General features: G+C 37.5%; 1 protein-coding gene across 1 annotated transcript in view; it reads left to right on the plus strand.

Moving 5' to 3' along the window:
- The first annotated feature begins 6,690 nt into the window (after window positions 1-6,690).
- The window catches only part of CNTNAP4 (contactin associated protein family member 4), a 244,074-nt gene continuing 228,286 nt past the window's right edge, over window positions 6,691-22,478 (plus strand). Inside the window, exon 1 of the mRNA XM_074812982.1 lies at window positions 6,691-6,824. Coding sequence (XP_074669083.1) covers window positions 6,740-6,824 — 85 coding nt within the window. The 5' untranslated portion in view covers window positions 6,691-6,739. The remainder of the gene's footprint in view (window positions 6,825-22,478) is intronic.

A 22,478-nucleotide genomic window follows, 5' to 3' on the forward strand; every position in this document is an offset into this window, starting at 1 on the left:
AATTTCACACAAATTAAGATAGCGAAGCCATACTACATGGCTTTTTCTCCTAACATGGAGGAAATCAGGCTTGCATAAATTATGTCTTCTGTTGTATAACAACTGAACCCTTGTCTGCTTTCCCCTGAATTGACAGATTTTGAATATGAAACAATTACATATAACTAAAGTCTAATAGTGCTGCAGTTTTTCTCATATGGTATAAACAAATTTTACATAAGCAACTTACGTTTACCTTCCTAATATTTTTACTTCAAGGAGGGTTTTCTTTTGCATAGAGCAATAAATCCAAGCTCATTATGGAATCAGTTTCATGTCTCTGCTTTCTTGGCAATGAAATCTAGGCTTGATATACAAAGAAAAATGTGCAATATCTTCTTAAACAGATACAGACAGACCTGAGATACATTTCTGATACACTGAGTGGACAAGATAGCTCCAGGGTGGATACTTTGTAGTCTAGTTTGCATCAGTCTGTGTAGCCATATCCTTGGGCATAATGAGAGCAAGCAACTCCACATCTGACTTTCAGGTGCCTGAAATCACATTTCAGCCAGGCAGCCAAGCTCCCTGTCTGATGCCCAGAGAAAGCTAGTTGTGAATGAGAATTGCACCAGCCCAAACACTCAGTGGGCAATGACCTAAATTAGCCTGCATGGAGCTCTAAATTAAGGGAATAATCTTAATACAACATTCTTATTGAAGCCTTCACAGATTGATTCTGGGTCAGATGGAAATACCCATATCAAATGGGAGTCACAGCCCAGAGCCTTCTCCAAGATTTAATTGTCTCCTTTGGAAAATGGAGCAGGGTTTATTCCATTATTTGAAAAGTTTTCCAGAACTTCTGGTGTTTGGAGTCGCAATCAAGGGCATGGATCTTGGGTTCTTTGCTCTTTACCACCCCTGAAGATTTTCAAACCTACATTTCTAAACCCTAGCACAACAGTACAAAAACAGGGAGAGGGATTCTCTGATCCTTTGTTCGTTTCTTGTGAGGCCCTTTGGCTCTCACTCCATTCTCAGCTCAGAAACTTTCCTTCCTACTGTAGCATACTACTATGCTACATTCCTGCTACAAATATATCCCTGGTGCATGTTGCAATTGTTTGGGTTTTTATTTTGTGGCTTTATCACACTGGAAGCTTGTATTCAGCTCACAGTTGGCTAATCCAGGTAGGACCTCTCTACTGTCATGTGCTTCCATATAAAGAATTTACAGCTGATGCCATTCTCAGATAATGCACATTCTGCACATTCTGTTATTGCATATTGTTTAACTTTTACTCGTCGGGAAAGCCATTCTGTGCTTGTGTATGATACTACACTGCCTATATTTTCCTAAACACCTCCTAAACCACCGTCCGCTCCTTCTATTTGCACTGTAGCCTTAAGTGAACATATTAAACAAGGCTTACACTTTAACAATACCTAGATACCTTTTTGTCTCTTCCATTACCATCTTTCTTATTTACTGCACATACTTTTTGCTGTACTCCGTCTTTTTTACATTATCAAAGAAACATCATAACTATACCATAGTCATATGCATTAAATGTGAAGAATCTATAGTTACGTTCTTTAGGAAGGAATCATATATTAAAGAGAGCTATCAACTCAGTGTACTATGATCTGCCTTGGTAAATCCATATTATGTTTTATTATTTCACTGTCCACTTTCAATCTCCATGTCTTTAATTATTCTGTCCTTCAAGACATACTCTGCTTAGGAGCAAAGCCACCAAAGTAGCTCAGTATCAAGTCCTGCAAGACTGTTTTCTTGCTTTCTTTTATTATCCTTCCATTTCTTTTCTTTCTACAAATGATATGTTGTCCTTTTAGAAATTACCCCCTTCACATGTGAGACTTGATAAAAATGTTTATTAAAAGATGCAGAAATCAATTCTCCAGTGCCCCACATTGAAACTGTGACTTCCTGTGTTGGGAGCCATGATATACAGTGTTTACCATGGAAGGAATAAAAATCTTGACTGTGAAATGAGAAGATTCGCAAAGGCTAACAGGAAGTATTTTCACAAAAGCTCAAAAAAGATACCTCCAGGATTTTAACTTTATCCTTTCAGCTGAAAAATCTGAATGATCAGACAGCAGCAGCAGATAAACTGTCTGTGCAGCCACACATCTTTTTCCATCCTTCAAACCCACATTTACAACAGTGTTAAAGGAGTGAATGCTTCTTCAGGTGCATGGAACCACGTCTGCTCTCCTGGGTTCTGTGCCTCACCTGAGAAAGAAACAGGCTTTAAATACCTGATGAAGTTACATTTAGCTGCAATAATTTGTAAAATGTGCCATACATGGATAGCTTTTTTTTTCCCCTTTTAACAAATACACCCTGAATGGAAACTTGCAGCTTTGCAATCAGAAGACAAACTACTATTCTGCCCCTACTGGAAAAAAAATAATGTTAAGACTAGTAGTTATGCTGCCTTTAATTCTGACAAGTATTTTTTATTCTGTGCGATCAGTATTATAGAGATCTATGATTAAAAAAAATATGCATAGTTGTGTTAGGTGGAATCTTATTTTGTCTTACAAATGGCTAAAAACCACTTCAAATCTCATATCTGGCATAGTGTGGCTCTGTTCATTTTCTTTTTTGTTTATATTTGTCTTTGTGCATTTCTGCTCTCTGCAGTCTATGCAGACAATTACAGCAGTGTTTTTCTGCAGGGTTGCTAATCGTGTTGGGAAGCAGATTTTACATGATCTTGAAAGAGTTCAGTTTGCATTAAAAAGATACATTCTCCCACTGAATTAGATGACTAGATGCTCTAAAGAGAAACCTGTAATACCAATAAAACTGCAGCAGGTGGCACTAGAAGGAGGGTTAACCAGGACCATGAGGCGGATGAGTAAACAGAAATAAGATAAAAAAGAACAGAAACATTTAAAATTTGTATCTATTTCTTTCTAGTTTTCTGAAATAAGGATAAACTGTCACAGCTGGATCGATATAGAAAATGTTGGCTTGATGGAGCTGGATTAGTGAAAGGTGAGAATGCAGAATGTAGTAAGTGACTAGTTAATTTCCAGTTTGGTTGATGGTTTGAGGACTTCATGGGGAATGAGGAATTTACCGGGGAGGATTAAAGCAAATATTTTGAGCCAGCTGGTATAGATGCTGTTGGCTTGGCTTACTTCTATTCTTACACTTTGCAAGAAAATATTCATTTATTGCATTTGTGGTCATTAAATAACGTGTAGTGAATAACTATGATACACCAAAAATGGAAATAATAGTTCTCTTGCAAAGCTGACTTTCTGCCAGAGGCAGAGGAAAGTGCATTTCCTGGCCTACAGATTATAACTGTTCTATGTCTTCATCATCTTTTTAAATTGTTTTACAATTAGTAAGAGGATTGCAGTAGTACCAGGAGTATGGTTAGCACAAATTTAACACTGCTTCCTCTTTATAGATGAAAACTCACAGTGAGAATAATTTTAAAGAGGAATTGTTTTTCTGTTAGTTTGAGTCTGCTAAGAAAAAGGACATCATTACAAAGTCCTTAATTTGTAAATGAAGGCTGTCAATACCCAAATCAAATGATTCAAGTTTTGCACAACCAAATTTTGCAGGTGTTTCAACTGTGAGGATGAATATATAATAAGACATAGTAGTTGTTCTGGGGAACTTGCAGTCTTTCTAAATAATACACATTTGCAGATCCACTGGGAAAGACTGTCTATCAAATCAAATGGACAAAATGTTACATTTCAAAGAGAAATAAAATGAGTAAGATTTTTGTCATGCAGGGGAAATTTCAAAAAAGAGATATGAGAAAGAAAACAAAACACTGAAAGAGTGAGGGAAATAAAAGAGGACAATAAGGAAAGAGGCTTGTAAAAAAGCTGTGTAGCCAAACAGAAACGGAAAAGACTTGTTCGAGTTCCACAAAGAGGAGCTCAGAAATTGATGACAAACCTGGACATTGTATGGAAGAGAAATGGGAAATGAGATGCTGGAATGGAGAGATAAGATTATGTGAGCAGAAACATTTCATGGATGCAAAAGGGAGATATGTTATGATGCAAAAGCAGAGAGAAGGTTGCAATATTCTGGGTAAGCCAAGCTATGTTATTTTAGGCACTTTGATTAATCCCTGGATAAAGAAGATGTTTATCTTGACATGCCAGATACATACTGTTGTATAGACTTCTGTAATTCTGTCTGTCCACACACAAACATATGTACACATTTCAGCATATTATTTCAAGACTGGCTTTTCCATAATTATAAAAGTACATTATATCCATCTGTATATTTACTTGTAATTCAGCCAAAAAAAAAAAAAAATTCCTACGACCTTTCTCTGTCAGATGTTCCTTTTTGGTGACTGTAAGCTATTTTATAAGACAAATATTTACCCACAATGGCACTGGTCTTTTTACTGAATTTGCATTACATTACCAGAATAATAATTCTTCCTGATTCAAAGCCCTGGGGTTCTTAGAGCTAATCCTAAAGAACATCACTGCATAGAAAGTCCTTGCCAAGATTTTATGTGATATTTGTCCTGTTTTTAAACACGAAATTTTGTCTAGCTGCAGAGTCCAGGACCATCTCATGGGATATTCTTTAGAGATGGGATGCAGCACAAGGAGCATTTTTATGCTTATATTAATTTAGTCAGAAGGTCAATATTAACTCAAGGAACTATATGACAAGGAAATCCAGCTAATGGGCAAGTTACTCTATAGTTGTACTAGACTCTGGAAACAAAGTTTGAAATTTAAGGGAAGATTTTGAAGAGCGTAGAAGGCAGGTTATTGTCCACATTTTTCATACAAATAAAAGTTGATATGGAGGAGAGGAAGACCAGATGCACAATAGATTATAATAACTTCCCCTGAATCTTTCTGCCCAGTATGGTCATTTAGAAACAGGCCTTTTTAATCTTAATCATGCTGATTTTCTATTTTAAAAAGAATGTAACCAAAAGCTGAATTAAGCACCTTTCAAAATATTTTCCATTGTTTAACATTTTCATTTCTGATGTTTTGGATGAGCCTTGAATATATTTCTGTAAAACCTAAATTAGTCTGGCTGAGGTAGCACGAAACCAAAACACAGGTTACTCTTCCTTCCCTAGTTGAATCAGAGCATCCTTCAAGGGCTGAGGGAGTTGGTCTAATAAGCAACGAAAGTCGAGAAGCTTCTGGGGCTTAATTCGTGTTTCATCTCTGTCCCACAGTTGTTCCTGACACCAAACAGTTCTACATGGCAATTTAAATTCCATATTCAGCAGTATGCTGCGTAATGTCTGACCCACAGACATCAGAATCCTTTCGGATGAAAGACCTGTTGGTGTCTCTGGCCTTCTAAACAGTCCACATGAAGTAGAATGACAAAGTTTGGGCCACTGGGCTGAATTTGTAATTACTAAGTGTGCTGTTTATGCACCTCACAGTAACTAGGAATGTTCTTCTGTAGTATATTGTCATAGTAAATTCTGCCAAAATATAAAGAGTCTGTGCAGTGGAAGCCCTCCAGAATTAGCAGTGGTGGAGCAACTGATGTCCTTTAATCCAGCCTTTGCCCTAAAAGAGGGTTATTCCTCATACTTGAGGATGGTAACTTTTCTATAGTTAACATACACAGCAATTTAGCCTGTTTTGCAAAAACACTTTTAGGATATATTTTAAATATAATGACCTAAAATTCCTCTGAAAGCTCTTCTGCAAGTGAAGCTCTTTCCCAGTGTAATGTAACTACAAGCATTGGGACAGTTTAAAGACAGCTTTCCTCTTTGCAAAAGTTTAGAAAACAAAATGAGCTCTGTGTGGGTATTTGGGGGCTAAAGTTTTTTTTTGAAAGCTTGGCACTATTATATGTTTATATTATAAGTGTTTAATCTTTGCAGTTGAGGATGTAATTCTTTAATGTCAGTATTAATAGCAATAAATCCAACCATGGACATTCATGGTGCATTCTTCTGAGGGGCAGGCGATCATTCGGTCCTATGCCCACTTCAAAGGCAAAGATAGACTGCTCTTTATACTTGTAAGCTTAGGTTCTCTACTACAGGCAAAATGTGTTCATTCAAAAATGCAGAACTTATAATGCTTTCGCAGCTGAAGGTGTAAAAAGTTACAACGCTGAATAAACACGACGAACAGCAGCAAGCGCGGCTAATGCTCCCCGCCCCCTCCCCGCCCCCCCCCCCCCCCAAAAAAAAAACCAAAAAACAAACCACCCCAAAAAACCCCCACCAACAAAAAACCAACCCACCAACAAAACCAGGAAAACCGAGGAAGCAGTGGCTAGGGCGAGCACCCAGCCAGCCGCCGCGTCTCAGTGCTGCTGTGCTGGCGGCTCTGCCCTATTGTCTGGCGCCGGGCAGAGCCCCCCCCGCCCCCCATCTCCTACCTGTCGCCGCCAGGGGTGTCCAGCAGGCGCGGCCAGCGCGAGGCGGCCGTCGTGGCGCGGCGCGGCGCAGGGGAGTCTGGCAGCTCAGCCCCGAGCGGCTCCCTGGAACCGGAGGCGAGATTCTGGCTGCTGCTCCTCAGGGACTGCTGCTGTTAGAGGGAAACGCAGACCTGGAGGGGTGTGTGTATGCGTGAGGAGGTGCGGAGTGCATTCGGCTGAGGGGTCTGGTCCCTGGGAAGCAGTGCGAGAAGAGGCAGAGAGAGGCGGTGGAGACGGGAGCAGGACTGTAGAACCGAGCAGCTGTTTCCTGATACCCTGGTTCTTTTGGCTGCGTCGGTGAACGAGAACATGGATTCTGTCACTGAAATCTACTTGAAGCTGCTGTTTCTCCTGTGTGTTCATATCTGGCACTCGGCAGTGGCAGGGAGTAAATGTAAGTATTGCATATGATTTAAAACTCAATCCAGAGTGTTTTAAAACTTCTGGGATATTTTATTTGTATTTAGAATAAATATTGGTTTTGAGACAAATGCTTACTGCTTTGAAATCATGACAGCAAGTTGCTAGGCTGAAAATGTTCTAAAATCCTTCTATAGATTTTTGTCATTCTATGTGCAGAATATTGTGTATAAAGCTTACAGGCTAAGAGTGTCTGAAAGCAGCATTTTACTAAGGGATGCATATTCAACCCCGTTTTCATTTTTGTTTTCTGTTTGTAAGTGCAGCATTTTCCAATGAATTGTGTCTTACGTGGAAATTACTGGCAGATTTCTATTGTGTACTGTTTCAGCTTGCTTTTTAGCAATTTATAATTTTGAAAGCTGGTATCTGCATCTCCTGAATTAAGCTGGCACTCAGATAACTCTAATGGACATTACTGTGCAGTTCAAGAGCAGTACAAATGTAACAAGGAAAAATGTGAATAGCAAGACTTTATGGTCTCTGCATTGATTGCTTAGGGAGTATTGTTCATGCATGACTAAAGAAGAAAATGCTATCAGTTCCAGCAGAAAGTTTTTAAAAAATGAATAATTCATAGTTAGCCAGTAGGGTAGTATTGCAAAATAAAGATAGTCATTACGGTTTTAAAGGCAATCTGCTCTCTATGAGGCAAATCTGATATATACCTGAAAAATCTCTGTTTCAGTGTTGAATTAGATTAATTATCTTTAAATTAAAAAAGAAAAAAAAACTTCTCAAGCAACTAATTTTCAGGTATTTTATCATTCAGTAATAGTTCTGAGCTATTCTTGTTCCATTTGATTCAGCTTCAGCAAGCTGAAGGATCTCATTTTGCATACATGTGGTAGAACAGTAGCCTAAATGCCAGATGCTCATAACCTGAACTGAGTATATTTTCTCCCCTTCCTGTTAAGGCCTTGGTTGTGCATCACAGGAATGGGGAGGGCTGGAGCAATGCCTCTATGGGAAGAAAGTGCACGCCAAAGCAAGGAGGAATGTTCAGGAATAACCTTACAGCCCAGTGCCAGGGGACAGCTCCCTGGAAACATTTGAGCAATGGCAGAGAAGTTTGAAGTGCTCTATGGCTCTCTAGCCTAGGGTTTTGCATATGGATGCTTTGTAAACTAAACATGCTCCCATGAGCCAGACATTCACACTGCAGCACCAAAATGATCTTGTGCTGTCATTCAGTAATGATATCTCATTTGATACTCAAGTGCATAGTGTAGCCCTAAACATGAATACTAAGTTCCTCTTGTTAAACACCCTGCTGCAATCCAGCCCCACAGCTTTAATTCTTTTCATCATCCTGCATTGTACAGTTTATGAATACATCCATTTTCACAAGACCATGATAATTGAATTGCACATTAATAGCATTTGGCACTATGCACAAATCTAAATCAGTTGCTTACAGGGAGCACATTAAAACCATTGCAAAAAAGACTTGCATCACACAGCAAAGCAGTAAAGCACTAGAGGTCACTCTTACAGTTTAGGAAGCGAGGTTTGAGGAAAAGGCTCAATCTTCTTCCCAATACAGAATTATGAAGGATAAAACAAATCAGGCATGAAATACATTTACTACTGGCTTTCTCAAATACTTCTCAAAATCAAGCTAAACTTAATTACAGTATCAAATGGGTGACTTGAATGAACAGATTTTTCACATACATGCTAGAATTTATAAATGTATAGTATCTTTATTTATGAATAAATTTTAACTTGTATGTCAAAACACTCATCTGAACTGAAGAAGTAAGAACTATCCCCATGCTACAGACAAGGAAAATGGTTGTGGGAAGAGTAAATTAAATTATTTAAATCAAGAAGGAGTGAGTACCAACATGTGAAGGTAACTTGGCCAATCTAATGCATATTATTATCAATATCTAATCTGGAAAAAAAAATTAAAAACCCCTTTTATATATATAAAAGTTATTCTGGAAGTGAACATTTCTGTGGGAGAGTTAGTTTGTTTTAAAAGTGGCGGTTTCCAAGTTGACCAGGAATTTAAATCCTTTCCAGTAGCATTTAAACAGGTAGTTCTGCTGTTGGCATTAATGTATTCAGATATGTTTACAAAACCAGATAAAGTTCAGTTTTCTTGCATGAATTTTTGATGACTAGGCTGTCCGGTAGGCTGCCAATCATCAAAGAAAATAGGATGGTTTTTTTTTTAATTCTTCCTCTAAATTAATCTATTTTACTTCTTTTAATTTTATGGGTTTTTCTTTAGTACCAGATCCTGACTACCTAAGTTTTGTTTTTCCCTTCTTCAGACCAGCTGACATTAACACCAAAATAAAGACCTTTACACTTCAACTTGCAGTGTCACTGCTTATGTTACTAAGTCGGTTGTGTGAATAAAATTTCTTGGATCAAAAATTGATGTGTTCAGAATTATTCCTGTCTTAAAGGAATCACAGTATTCCTCTTCTGAGTAGAATGAAGTTCTTAGGTTATCTGAAGGTGACAGCCTATCATCCAGAATATGGAAGTATGAAAGTTTATTTTGGGGGTTTTATTTTGGGGGTTTTGGGTTGTTTGGTTGTTTATTTTCCCCCTGAAAAATAGCAATGACAGTTTCAACCAAGAGAGGTAATAACTGCTGCTGGAAACTCAAATCTTTTAGAAGTTCTGTAGTAGTGCTGCTTTGTGCTTTCCTATTCTTTCTTCCTCCCAAAGAATTGTACTTCCAAAGCAGCTGAAAGAAGTTTGAAGTGCACAGCCCTGAGTAAGTAATTGTGTTAGGTCAAGTGTGAGTTTTAAATGAAGGATTAAAGTAAATACTCCTGTAAGTTTTTTTCACTGGAGTTAGGAAACATTTTTTATTTTACTGGGAACTGTCTCTACAGCTGTAAATTGGCAAGTTACTAAATCAGCCCTTGAGAACTTGCCAGAAATTGGTACTCTAGTAGGTGCAGTACTTTTTTTTTCAAACTCTCTAGAAGTGAAGTGTTGCAGAAAACATAATTAAACCCTCTACACACATGAACTCCACTGTGACTAAAAATTATTAAGGATAATTTTGAAGGTGAATGGAAATAAAGAGAACAAATTAGGGACTTTCCATGTAAATTCACACCTCTTTATATCTACTTCTCCTTCGCCAGTTTTAGAGAAGCTTTTATCAATTCTGATTTTAGTATTTGTATTGCAGTGATCATAGTTTCTATAAACACAGACATTTATCATTAGCACTGTTATTTTTACATAACAGGGATTTCTTGCTAATGCTACAATAGAGGACCTACTCTAAAGCCGACAGAAAATGACTGTTAATGATGCTGAAGTTTTCAAATAGAGTACTGAATGATCACATACCTTGATTATATTATCAGATGCAAGTCATTGTACAAATAATATCCCCAGGGAAGAGACTACTTTGTATAAGGAAAATATTGTATCTTAATTTCGAAAATAATTTCATTCTGATGTTCATCATTGGTACGAAACAGTTCTGTAGACTATTTGACAACTTTATGGGATTGCATTAAAAATATACTAAAATGCTGTTTATCACAAACAATTTAAATTAAAATGTAATTCTTTTACTATCAGTTTGTGGTTGAAGTGTAGGGGAGGAGAAAGCAGAAACTTCCTTAATTTTCTTTTAGCCTCATTAATATTTATCTTCTGTTTACTATTACCTATCTCTGCTCTGAGATAGCAGTGGACATCCCATCAGAGGTCAGGCCATGTCTGGGCATTTATTTACATGAATAAAACATACTGGCATCTCTAGTATATTTTGCATATTTTTACTACAGTAACATCAAAAGCTCGTATCAGCATCAAATCTATACCAATACTGATGGAAAAATCTATCAACATTTATTTCAGACTTCCAAGGTTGAGAATTCACAGAAAGGCCTTGGGTTGATTACACTGAGTATAATCAACAATTTGCATCCCATTGCTCTAGGCTTTCAAATTCCCATGAACATGTTTGTCCCTGAGCTCAGTCAGCAGGATGGATGGAGCAAATTTGGTCATGATTGATGGATAGTGACAGACACGTAATGACATTCTTGAAGTGGGATAGAATCAACCATAAAAAGAAAATGCAGTAGGTTATGTGTAAAGTGTGTTGTCGGTGCTAGTAATAACATTTGCATTATGTGTTAGAATCTACTGTGTTTTAGTTAAGTACCAGTCAGGAGTTCCAGAGTAATCACTAACTTCTTCACATCTCGATAACTCTGCATTCATGGCTATTCTGCTTTCTTTCTTATCTTTCAAATATTTATTTTCTTTTCCCCCCAAAATTACCCTGTGCTTTGGTGCTACTTGCAAGTTTCAGTTTACTGGGCAGTATTGCACAGGATTAGAGCTCTGTTTTGTGAGAAAGTTAGAACCTTTTCTCAGTACTTCTAAATGCTTATTGCTTGTTGCTCTCAACTAATAAGGTGATAACAGATGTGGGGGCAGTGAGATCCATCACCAGTTCAAATGTCTCTTCTTCCTAGAACACGCCAGACAATTTGTTAAGAATGATTAAAGAAGTACCAAATACTAAAATTAGTCATGTCTGTTGGTGACTGCAGAAGTACACATTAACTTTATTTAATATGTTTCTGAAGTGAAAAGTTGAAATTTGTTCTTCCCTCTCAATTTTCAGTTGTTTTATATAGAAGGAAAGAAAACCAAAACAGCAGTGACTATATTGGTTACACAAGTTTCTGTACAATTGCTTGGGTTTTTGCACTGTTAAGTATGATTTAAGGTTAAATGTTTTGGTGGATTGATCTGAAAGTTTTTTACTATAAAATACTTTTTGTAATTTACAACTTGCAACTTTGTCAGTCAGGACCTGTACATGATTTCTAGTTTAAAACTGAAAAAGAGGTATGTGTGTCTCAGTATACTGGCATGTATTATATAAATGTCGTTATGACAAAAACTGTCTTTCTAAACCTGAAAATACTATAAAATGTATAGATGCAGTATGGTGTCCTTATAAAAACAATTTTGTTTTATTTCTTTGTAAAAAATTATGCAGCTTTAACGTTAGGGTTTAACAAATTGCAGTTAACTGGAATTTTAACTCTGCAGTGTTTTATACTTAAGTATTTAATGATATTTACTTATCTGTTTTATATATGTGCAAGTATAAGCATTACAGACTAATGTTTGTCAAAGGAATGCTAAGTCTCCTTCCATCAGTTGACACCTATATGCCAGTAACCTAGAGTTAAATCTGTGAAAAGCAGAGGAGTGTTGGTGTCCAATTATTTTGCTTTTCAGAAGAGAGTTTTCAGTGTTTATTACAAATTGCTATGCTATTTCTTAGTAAGCAAAACATAGTGTGGACTGGGAGGTAAAAATGAGAGGTAAAACCGATACTGTTTATATTCTACTTAATTAGTATTTTCAGTGCAAGAATTTAAAAAGTGATTGAAATCCTAGAAACTTCTGACATTTTAAGTAGATTAAAATTAGTAACTACAAAATTATTACTTAAATACCATACTCACTTAATAGACTAGTGAAGAAAACTGCCTCTAGGGTTTTAAATCTCAAAGGGTAGAGAAAATATATGGTTAGGAAATCTATCCAGCTGGGTAACAGGACTAATTACTTTTTTATTAAGTAGATCTCGTTACTTGGTTATGATCAGGAATAAGTTATTGCTTGTTCCTTGCTGTTAGAGTTCTTGTTTTTTTCTACAACAATCTTTTAGCAATTAATGTATTTACATATGTGGTCTGGAGGGAACAATATATTAGAAACAGCATATTGGAATTCTTGACTTTATTCTTATTACTTAATATAATTCTTTATTCAGCCAATAGCTGAAGAAGATCTTGCTCTTTCAGGTGTTTATCTGTCCACTTTCAAATCTAAATAGAAAGCGTTTTTCAAAACTTAGGTTGTTCCTAAAGATACAATTTTATAAAGATTTTTTCCTGATTAATTAAAAATTTGCCACCAGAAATCTCCAGCTGTATCTGGTTGACCTGTTCAGAGTTACTGTGAAAATACACCTTTGAAGAAAATGCTAAACAACAAAAAAGTCTCATATATGGTTTAACAAGGTACAAAAAAATATTATTACTCAGATGCCATATAATCTAATAATCAACCTCACTGGGAGACCAAACGGAGTAAGTTATTATTCAAGAAGGTCTAGAGCAGAGGTTTTGAACAAGACAGCAAGAGTAAGACCTTCAGAGGTTAACACGCACTATAAAAGTGATGCTGTAGACAGGCTGAGTTGCATATGGGGACCCTGGATCACTTTGATTAATTCAGCTGCAGCATTGTGCTGTATCCTCTATTACATTAGACTGAATGTGCTCAGCGTGGATATTGTGTAATTTTCAGAAGGTTTTGAGGAGAGGAGAAGGGAAAGATTTTTTCTTCAGGATTATGAATTATGGTAGAGGTTATATGATGTTTACTGCTATGCAGTACTAATAAAAAAATACTAATTTGAATCTGGGAGAAATTTTGAATTAGAAATAACTATATAGGAGCTGCAGAAGGGAGATTTTCACTGATTCATTTATTAGAAAATCCGCTTTACTTTTGAGATATATGATGAACTCTGATGGCTTCTGCAGAGACAGGAAAATCGGGATTTATGTGTATAAAATTAAAATTCTGAAACTTGGATGTTTGCTTCTGAGCTAGCAAAGTCCCTTTTTAGTCATATGAGAGAAAAAGTAGTTCTTATAGGAAGAAGTCTTACAGGAGATGGAAGGAAGAAATCGCATGCAAGGTTAGTTAACTAGTATAAGGTGATTTTTGGTGTAGAAGTGCCATTTGTCTCATCAATGATTGACTCTGACTCTAGATAACTAGACCAGCTGTAGGCTTTGTAGACCTCAAAGCTTACATGAGATAGGTTCCAGTTCCCCGAAAATACTCTAAATGAATGTTAGAAAAAAAGTATAGCAAGCCATACTGACTGCCTTGTACAGTCATCACCAGCTATACCCAATGCATTCATGTGTGGTGTTGAAGCTCCCAGAGTATCCCTTGTCTATGCTTGGGTAGGTAGGTTCTCCTTGATTTCCTGAGGGTTAGGGTTGCTGCTGTTGAAAGTCGTAGACCAAATAGAGGGACTAAGTGAGAGCGAGAGTGTCTTTCACTTCTGAAATGAGGAAATATACAGGTATTTTGACCATACACAATGTTGTGGTAAACTGAAAATCTCATTAACTTAAATAAGCTGGAATTGCCTGTTCTACCCACCTGAGACAGTCTGATCTTTCCACCCCTTCGACAAACCATGATTAAAGCTCCATTTTAACCCCGGTCTTGTCAAAACATGTTTTTGGTTTTTTTTGTTTTTTTTTTTTTTTGCTTTTAAAGCTAGCGTAGAGTGAAAAGAGACTGTATTATGAACAAAATCAGCAGAATACTACAGCATTTCTTTTCATAAAGCAGTAATAAACCAGATAAAAGTAACTTGGTACTTTTATGCTTACTTTAAAGCCTTTTTTACTATCCAGCATCTAATGATGGTTATAGACTGACTGTTATACAGGATAGGAAGCCCTTTTATGATCCAAGCCAGCAAACTGCGTCTCTCACTGTAAATTCTTTTCCTGATCAATGACAGGATGCCTATCTGCTCTGCAGCTGTCTAGTTTGGAGTAGTTTTGTAACCATGATGAGACTGACTTACCATTCTTTTTTTTTAAGAAAAAACCCACAATATTTAGTAACTAAGATTTTTCTTTTAAATCAATGAAGAACAACACTGCATCTCGATGTTCTTGTTCAACTGAAGCTCCTGGGGAAATCAATGGGAGCTTTGCCTAAATAAATATTGAATAAAAGCTGTAGAAAGAATGAACTGAATATTCATTCAACAGTGATATGCTGCATAGTTTGAATAAAGCTGGTCTCTTTATTCCTTTTCTATGTACCAGTTTTTTCATTTTACCCTGTTTGGAGGGCTCACATACAGAACTGTGTAACAAACAAGAATTACTTATTTGTCCCACTTGACAAAAAATAAATATGAGGAGAAAAAAGACATTTAGAATTTTACCTAGTTCCTGTGGTTAGGGAATTTATATGCCTGCAGTGAAAAACTACTGCTCTGTTTTTCTGAGCCAGTGGTGACAATTTTTTTAAAACCATCAAGATGATTGATTTTAATTTTCAAGGTTGAAATAGCCCCTCAAGATACCTTCAGGAGTATCCAAATGCAGTGGAGCACACTAGAGGTTGCTGAGTTCTGTCTTCCAGTTGACAAGGTGCATTGCAGTAACTGTTTTATCAGTCTGAATGTGGAATTTGTAGGGGTGTTTTTCAGTTGCACCATGCCAGTATGCTCTGCAGCTCCACTGTACCCTGCAGTGATTACATTTCTGCCCCCAAGCAAAGTCTGTCTCAGGAGCCCCTTTTCCACAGAGTAGACATGTCCTCCAGTAATTAAGACTGAGGACAGAGAAAGGAGGGATCATGAAACTTGTTTGCAAATACTTACCCATGATTTTAGCTTGTTTACTCTTACATAAAACATCTGTAAACATAAACATATGTCACTAAATATGTTTCTCCTCCTGTAAAACAGGAGAAACAGAGCCATGGTCTCATTTCCTCACGTACTTTTGGAAGCTCTGGATGACAGTGATGAGCCTGGCACAAGAAGGGGACTATGACAGGGTTTTGCTCATGGCACAGTGCTGTAAAAATGTTATTCTGACTTTAGTAAGTAATTAAGTAAAACAAAATATGGAAGGAATTCAGTGATAGATGAATCAACTACCAAACCTTTGTATGGATTTGATAGCCCCACTATTACTCTAAGAAACTGTCAATGTACTTTTTTTGGCTGGGTGAAACTTACAGTGCATATAGAAACAAAGAGGTGGAAAACTCTCAGATGTCCTAGGCAGGTTAGAGGTAACTATAACACCCTCCTGAAGAAGCTTTTAAGATATGTTAGGAAATGTGTAAGTTCTTTTACAGATCACTTTTTACCATCTACTCCTCATCTGTTGTTAATGTGCTTTGGGGCATGATGACTTCTCTCTCTATTTTCTCCTTCCTCCCTGAGGGCTCAAAAAACTTCATCTGTACTCAACTGTAAACTTGTTTTGAATTTTGTGAACTGTGATTATCTCATAGATCATTCTTGTGCTACGTAGGTGTGCTTTACTGTATCCTGATTCACTCTCCCTGGACAGGAAAAAACGTAAGAGAGAGAGACTAGGGAAAAATATGATAAATGTGCAAGTACCAATATGCACATTTCCACTCTGTCTGCAATGAAGGGTTCTTATGTTTGAATCCTTGCAAATTGTCTACATGTAATTGCTAGCTTGCTGTAGCCCAGAATTGGTAGATAACCTGTCAGACTGACCCAAATTTTAAGCAGTGGGTAAGGGATGGATTCAGGTATGCTAAACTTGATCTCCTTTATCTTTAGGATAATGCAGTAGAAAGTAAGCTTTTTTCACCATCATGTGTCATGGGGGGCGGGGACCGGGGGGGGCAGTCTACCATGGCAAGATTCCTTTCCTTCTTTTATCTCTGCAGCGATTACTTAGAAATTTGATATTTTGTTTTGTGGCAAGGGCAGTAATGTATTCTCTGTAGATACTCTTAAGTAAGGACAGATTGAGACATTCTAACAGAATTCTCTGATCTAACTCTCACCTCTAGTAAAGTGTGCATGTGTGATGGAGGTATGAAGGGGGTAGTTTCTCTTTTGACGTTTCTAATATATTTTTGTAATGTCTCAGTGGATGTGTTTCTAAGATACTGCCGCAGGTGCTGAAAATGTATCTTGAGTGGAATCAAATTATGTCAATTTTCAGTGCGTGGTTGTGCATACTTGAACATTCTAGACTGAAAGGCGTGATTCAGAAACCTACTGATGAACTAGTATCAGTAAACTGATAGTAGATGGATCATGATGCTTTACTTAGGAAATTCTGATTATGACATTCATATTTACATGTTTGCTTTTATAGTTATTTATAGTTATTTGTATCCATATCTTGTTGAATATTTCAACTGCTTACCAGATTTTTTTTAATGAGATCCATCTTTCACACCTGTATTGTTGTTTGATAGTAGCAGAGGTGTTACGATTTACTGATGCCATATATATTTAATTATTTATATTATTTTTGTGGCTTTAATTAATGTAGAAGTACATTTGGAAAACATCTGAAGTTGGATATGTCTCCTTTTCTCAGTCATTCAGGTTGGATAAATATAACACAAAATAATCTTAAACCTGGAAGACACACACTCATGAGGATTTTGAAATGTTCCTGTGATCTTTATCTTCCTACCTTGCCACTTGCCAGTAGAGAGGTGTGCGTATGAGAAAGCCGTGGTGAAGGAGTTCCTTTGACTTTGCAACCCCACTTCTAAAATCGTGTTAAAACCACATGCGGTAATGGATGATTTCAGTCAGAAAATCAGTTACTGTTTAGTGCAAAATCCTTTTCCAGAATAGAACACTGTAAAATACTGAATGTTTCTTAAACTGTGATTTCTCATAAAACATGACCAGGTAAATGAGTGGTAAATGGCAGTGGGGGGTAAGCACTCAGTGTGTTAGCCACTTAGAATATAAATAGTGGTCTATTTTATAGTATCCTTTAATGTCTGCCTAAAAATGTTTGAAAGGTAGTATCATGATCCACTTAAATTTCATAGAATCAAATAATTCATTGTCATTTTTACCATAATTAATCTTTGTCATCACTGAGAGAAGAAATCATATGCCACATCATAGAGTACTATCTGTATTAGAAGGTGGACTTCGTCATGGAGGAATTGTGTTATTCCTTCAGAATGAACAGAGATGGTATTTTCAAAGCCTAACTGCAAGACTCAAAAGAAAATCAAACATTCTTTAAAATAGTAAGTGGTCTTCTGCTGGTTATTTACTGTTGGGGAATTTTTATTGTACCCCTCGTGGCTAATTAAACACGTTTGTGCTTAAATATAAAAAAAATTATAAATGAACAATGCATGGAGCAAAATCCTGTGGGTCTAAAAGAAGTCTGCAAAGATGCCTCACGAGCAAATGCCTTATATACACCTGCAGCACCAATCCTGTGAGTGCTTGCATGGTGTGCCTCAGCCTGCCCTTGGGTCCATCCCTTGGCCCAGCTCTGCTACCCAAAGGTGGCCCTTGAGGGCTTGCTCATATTCCAGGATGGCTAAAAGTCAACTGGGAGTATTCTGTTTCTGGCATTCTGGCCCCAGCCTTTTCAATCCCTTATACAGTTGGGCCCTCGTGCCTTCCATGCCAGATCATTTCTGAGTCACAAATTTACCAGTGCTGAGCAGTTACAATTTGAATTTCCCCTTTACTACTTTTGTACTTGTGTAGCTTTTTAGATTTTTTTTTTTTTTAACTATGAAGTCTGATTTTTCACGCTCATATATTAAAATAAACTGACACACGATACTGCTGCTGAATATCTAGAATGTGGACATGGGCAAAACATAGATGTCCATGGCTTAGACTACTGTACTTTCTAAAGAAAAATCAAAGTAAAGAGTGATTCCGGGCCGGATTTTTGGAGGACTTGAAGATTCATTCATTTACTTAGAATTATTTACTCTTTCTTAATATGCAGAAAATATTAATAGAAACATTTTCAGCATCGGCTTTTTTTTCTTGTTTGGTTTGGTTTGTTATTTATTTGACTCAGGTTTAGGTTTTGTTCAAGGCTGAAGTTTCCTGAAATAATGTTACATGATTAATTAAAACAAAGGTTTGCAGATCCAGGGTTCTGTCAGTGGCAGTAAACTCCTTCCATTCCCTTTTGCAGGCATCAGAAATTCAGATGCCAGATTGTTTCTTTTTACCATGGCCTCATTTTTTTCCCTGGCAAATTCTCCAACAGTTGGAATTATCTCTATTTTCAACATGTGGTTTGGCTGCTGAGACTGGCCTTGGCTACTCTGCTCTTTACCTTGTCTTAGTGTTACTGAGAAATGTGGAGCTTTTGTTGTGATTTGAGTAGATGGAGATAGATCCTTCCAGCTTGTAAGTCTTGCGTGTATTTGAATATTGGAAGCAACAATTCATGAAAAAGGGAGGAGCCTAATAGTCACTTAGAATGTGTACTGCTGATAGCCCATCTGTAACACATCTTCTGTTCCAGAAAATGGGTTTACTCACAAAGCTTGTTTGTGCATGTCAACACTCTGCACGTACAGTGTTGTTAGCTCGTATAGTTTCTATGCTGTCTTTTGATATCGTACACCTTCTGTGAAACTCCAGTATTCAAACAATTGCACAAAATGAAAGCTTTCCAAGGATTCTTTTAAGATCTAATCTTTGTAATTGTGGAACAGAGAACAAAAACATTTAATGAGTTACCTAGCAAAGACATGAACAATCTACATGCAGTTCTCAAGGATTTTAAGTGTGGGTCCTGTTTGGGACTTCTAGTCCTGGCTGCCAAAGGAAGGACTTCAGCAGGGACCTAGCTGACATCAGCACCTGTAAAACAGAAAGACCTTTTAAATATATTGCATGATTTTTTCCTTATTTTGAGTCTCAGAGTGCATTTCAGCTATTTTTTATTTTTGATTTGAGAACTGATTGTAGTGTCAGGAAATTTCTGTCCTTATTGTGCAAAATCTGGAAAAAAAAACCTGAAACAAAGAAAGAATTCTTTAATTCTCATGAGTTAAACTTCATCATATTTTAATACATATTATCAATTAATTCTTTAGGCTGGCAATATTGCACTTGTAACTGTGTACTTACAAATCTAGATGTAAAAAATGACTTTGCATACAAGTGAGGGTGCATGTGATTTTTTTATAATAAATCATGATTTTTTAAATTTATCCTGCCTAAGAAAAAGTTCTGTCCTTGCTTTTCTGAGTAAGTTTCAGAGTTAATTTTGATACACATTCAGAGAAAAAAAAAAAAACAAATGCAGAACATCCTTCAGAAATATTTCTGGGGTTTTTTTTGGATACCTCATTCACAGTTACTGTGTGTTGAGCTCACATCTGTAAGAAGTGATGCATTTCCAAATGACAGAAAGCTTCTTTTTAATGCCTCTTTTTCTCTCATTTGTAGCAGTTTTGACCATTTCTTGGTTCTTTTATGTCACACTATTGAACAGAACCATTTTTCTTTTAGTGAGAACACTGGTTTGTGTCAAAAGAGGAGATAAACAATCATGACAGGTAGGAAAGGGCTGATTTTTATTAAGACTTCTAGTGGCAATTGGTGTTCTCTTTATTAGATTGGTGGATTCCATTTACAGGGTCCTGCAGAAGTCCAGATGGAAAGCATTCCTGATTGGTCTCTGTGGGATTTTCTGAGCAACGCAGGTTATAGAGTATGCTGTCACTGCATGCCTTCTGTAGGTGACAAGTTACAGAAGCTATCAAAGCTGTGCTAATAACCAAATGCTGAAGTTTTTTTATGTATACTGGCAGGTATGTGCTTCACCACACTTACAGTGTTTCTACTTTTAAGAAGAATATCAACATTCAGTTTATTCCTTCTGGTTTAATTATATTTTGACATAATTATAACAGAAACAGGTACCATAGAGTTATGAACTTTGGATGGTGTCTTGTCTTAAAAAGTTTTTCATGTTGACCACGAGCTTTCAAAAAAAAACCAAACCCCTAGCTCTTTTTTTTATAAATTTCATCTCAGGTCTGCCTGTATGTTTTAGAAAAACTGAGCAGACATTCCTGATTATGCAAGTGCTTGTAGTACATGTAGCTTAACTGGTTCCCTTCCCCTGTCCAATTCTTTGGCAGTGTCTTTGCCCCAGCAGAGAGTTTCTTCTGAAGTTGGGTTTTGTAGATTACAGTTCCGCTGTAGATACCATAACAGCAAGTGAAACTGTACAGTTGCTTTTTGACCATGTGGTACAATTTCAGGAGTCCATTGACTTCAAAACCTCATCTTGATATTTATGTCTTTGATAGTGCCATATTCAGTCAAAACCCCCAAAACATAGCTGCTTCCCTCACCACACCACCTGTCCCCTGCCATCAGTTTAAGTTACTGATCTAATAGCAAGAAATACATGGTCTGATGTTAAAGTTAGGCACTGTCTTGAAGAGAAAATTAATAGATAATGCATTGCTAAATAGGGCAGTAGCATTCATTGAAATGACAAGATCAGCTTTGTTTTAATACTGGATAAATATATTAAGTAGTAATGAAATTTAGTGTTTTTCTAGGCACCATGCTACATTAGGAAATCATTCCATTTGTTTTCTTTAAAGCTGTGATCACTTCCAGTATTCCTGGATGGCTGGGGCTGCTTATTCAAGCCCATTGTGTGATTAATGCAACCCATTTACTCCACGTGGCATCAGTTGCACGGTGTGTAGAGGGGACACTCCCTTTGAACATCCAGCCCAGCACTGGCAGTCCAGGAGACAGGAGGAGCTGTGCTTCAGACCCAATCACCTCTGAAGCAGCTCGGACCCCTTCAAATGCTGCCAGTATCTCTTTTTCTGTTGGAGTATGGCGGTCTTCTGATCTTCTGTATCCCCGACTCCAAAACCCCAGGGGTCAACCCTGACTCTCCCTTGGTGCTCTCTGCCAGAGACTCCAGGTAGGGCCATTCTTCCCAGACGCAGTGTAGAGCACATTTTTAACATCTTGCCCTGTTGGAACTGGCCCAAGGGCTACTGCATGAACTATATCCTCTTTAATTTGTTCAAAAGCTTGTCGTTGCTCTGGGCCCCATATAAAATCATTCTTTTTCTGGGTCACTTGATAGAGAGGGCTGACAATCTGACTGTAATTTGGAATGTGCAGTCTCCAGAAACCCACGACACCCAAGAAAGCTTGTGTTTCCTTTCTTTTAGTTGGTGGGGACATCGCTGTTCTTTTATTAATCACCTCCATTGGAATCTCACGATGTCCATCTTGCCATTTGACTCCTAAAAACTGGATCTCTAGTGCAGGTCCCTTGACTTTACCATGTTTTATGGCAAAATCTGCTCTCAGAAGGATTGGATTATTTTCTCCCCTTTCTCAAAAACTTCTTCTGCTGTATTACCCCATATAATGATGTCCTCAATGTACTGTAGGTGTTCTGGGGCTTCACCCTGTTCCAGTGCGGTCTGGATCAGTCCATGGCAAATGATGGGGCTGTGTTTCCATCCCTGGGGCAGTCAATTCCAGGTGTATTGGACACCCCTCCAGGTAAAAGCAAACTGTGGCCTGTATTCTGCTGCCAGAGGGATGGAGAGAAATGCATTAGCAACATCAATCGTGGTGTACCACTTGGCTGCTTTTGACTCTAGTTGATAGAGAAGTTCTAGCATGTCTGGCACGGCAGCACTCAGCGGTATGGTGACTTCATTCAGGCCACTGTAGTCTACTGTCAATCTCCACTCGCCTAAATTAGACTTTTGCACTGACCATATGGGGCTGTTAAAAGGGGAGCACGTCCTGCTGATGAATCCTTGGCTCTCTAGTTGCTGAATCAGTTTATGGATAGGGATTAGAGCGTCTTGATTGGTCCGATATTGCTGTCGGTGCACTGTTGTAGTGGCAGTTGGCACCTGTTGTTCTTCAACCCTCAGCAATCCCACAACAGAAGGATCCTCTGATAGACCAGGTAACACAGACAGATGTTTAATTCCTTCTGTTTCCAAGGCAGCTAAAAAGCCCACCAATACCCTTTTGGGT

The sequence above is a fragment of the Strix aluco genome, chromosome Z, assembly GCF_031877795.1.
Source record: "Strix aluco isolate bStrAlu1 chromosome Z, bStrAlu1.hap1, whole genome shotgun sequence".
In the NCBI taxonomy this organism is placed as follows: Eukaryota; Metazoa; Chordata; class Aves; order Strigiformes; family Strigidae; genus Strix; species Strix aluco.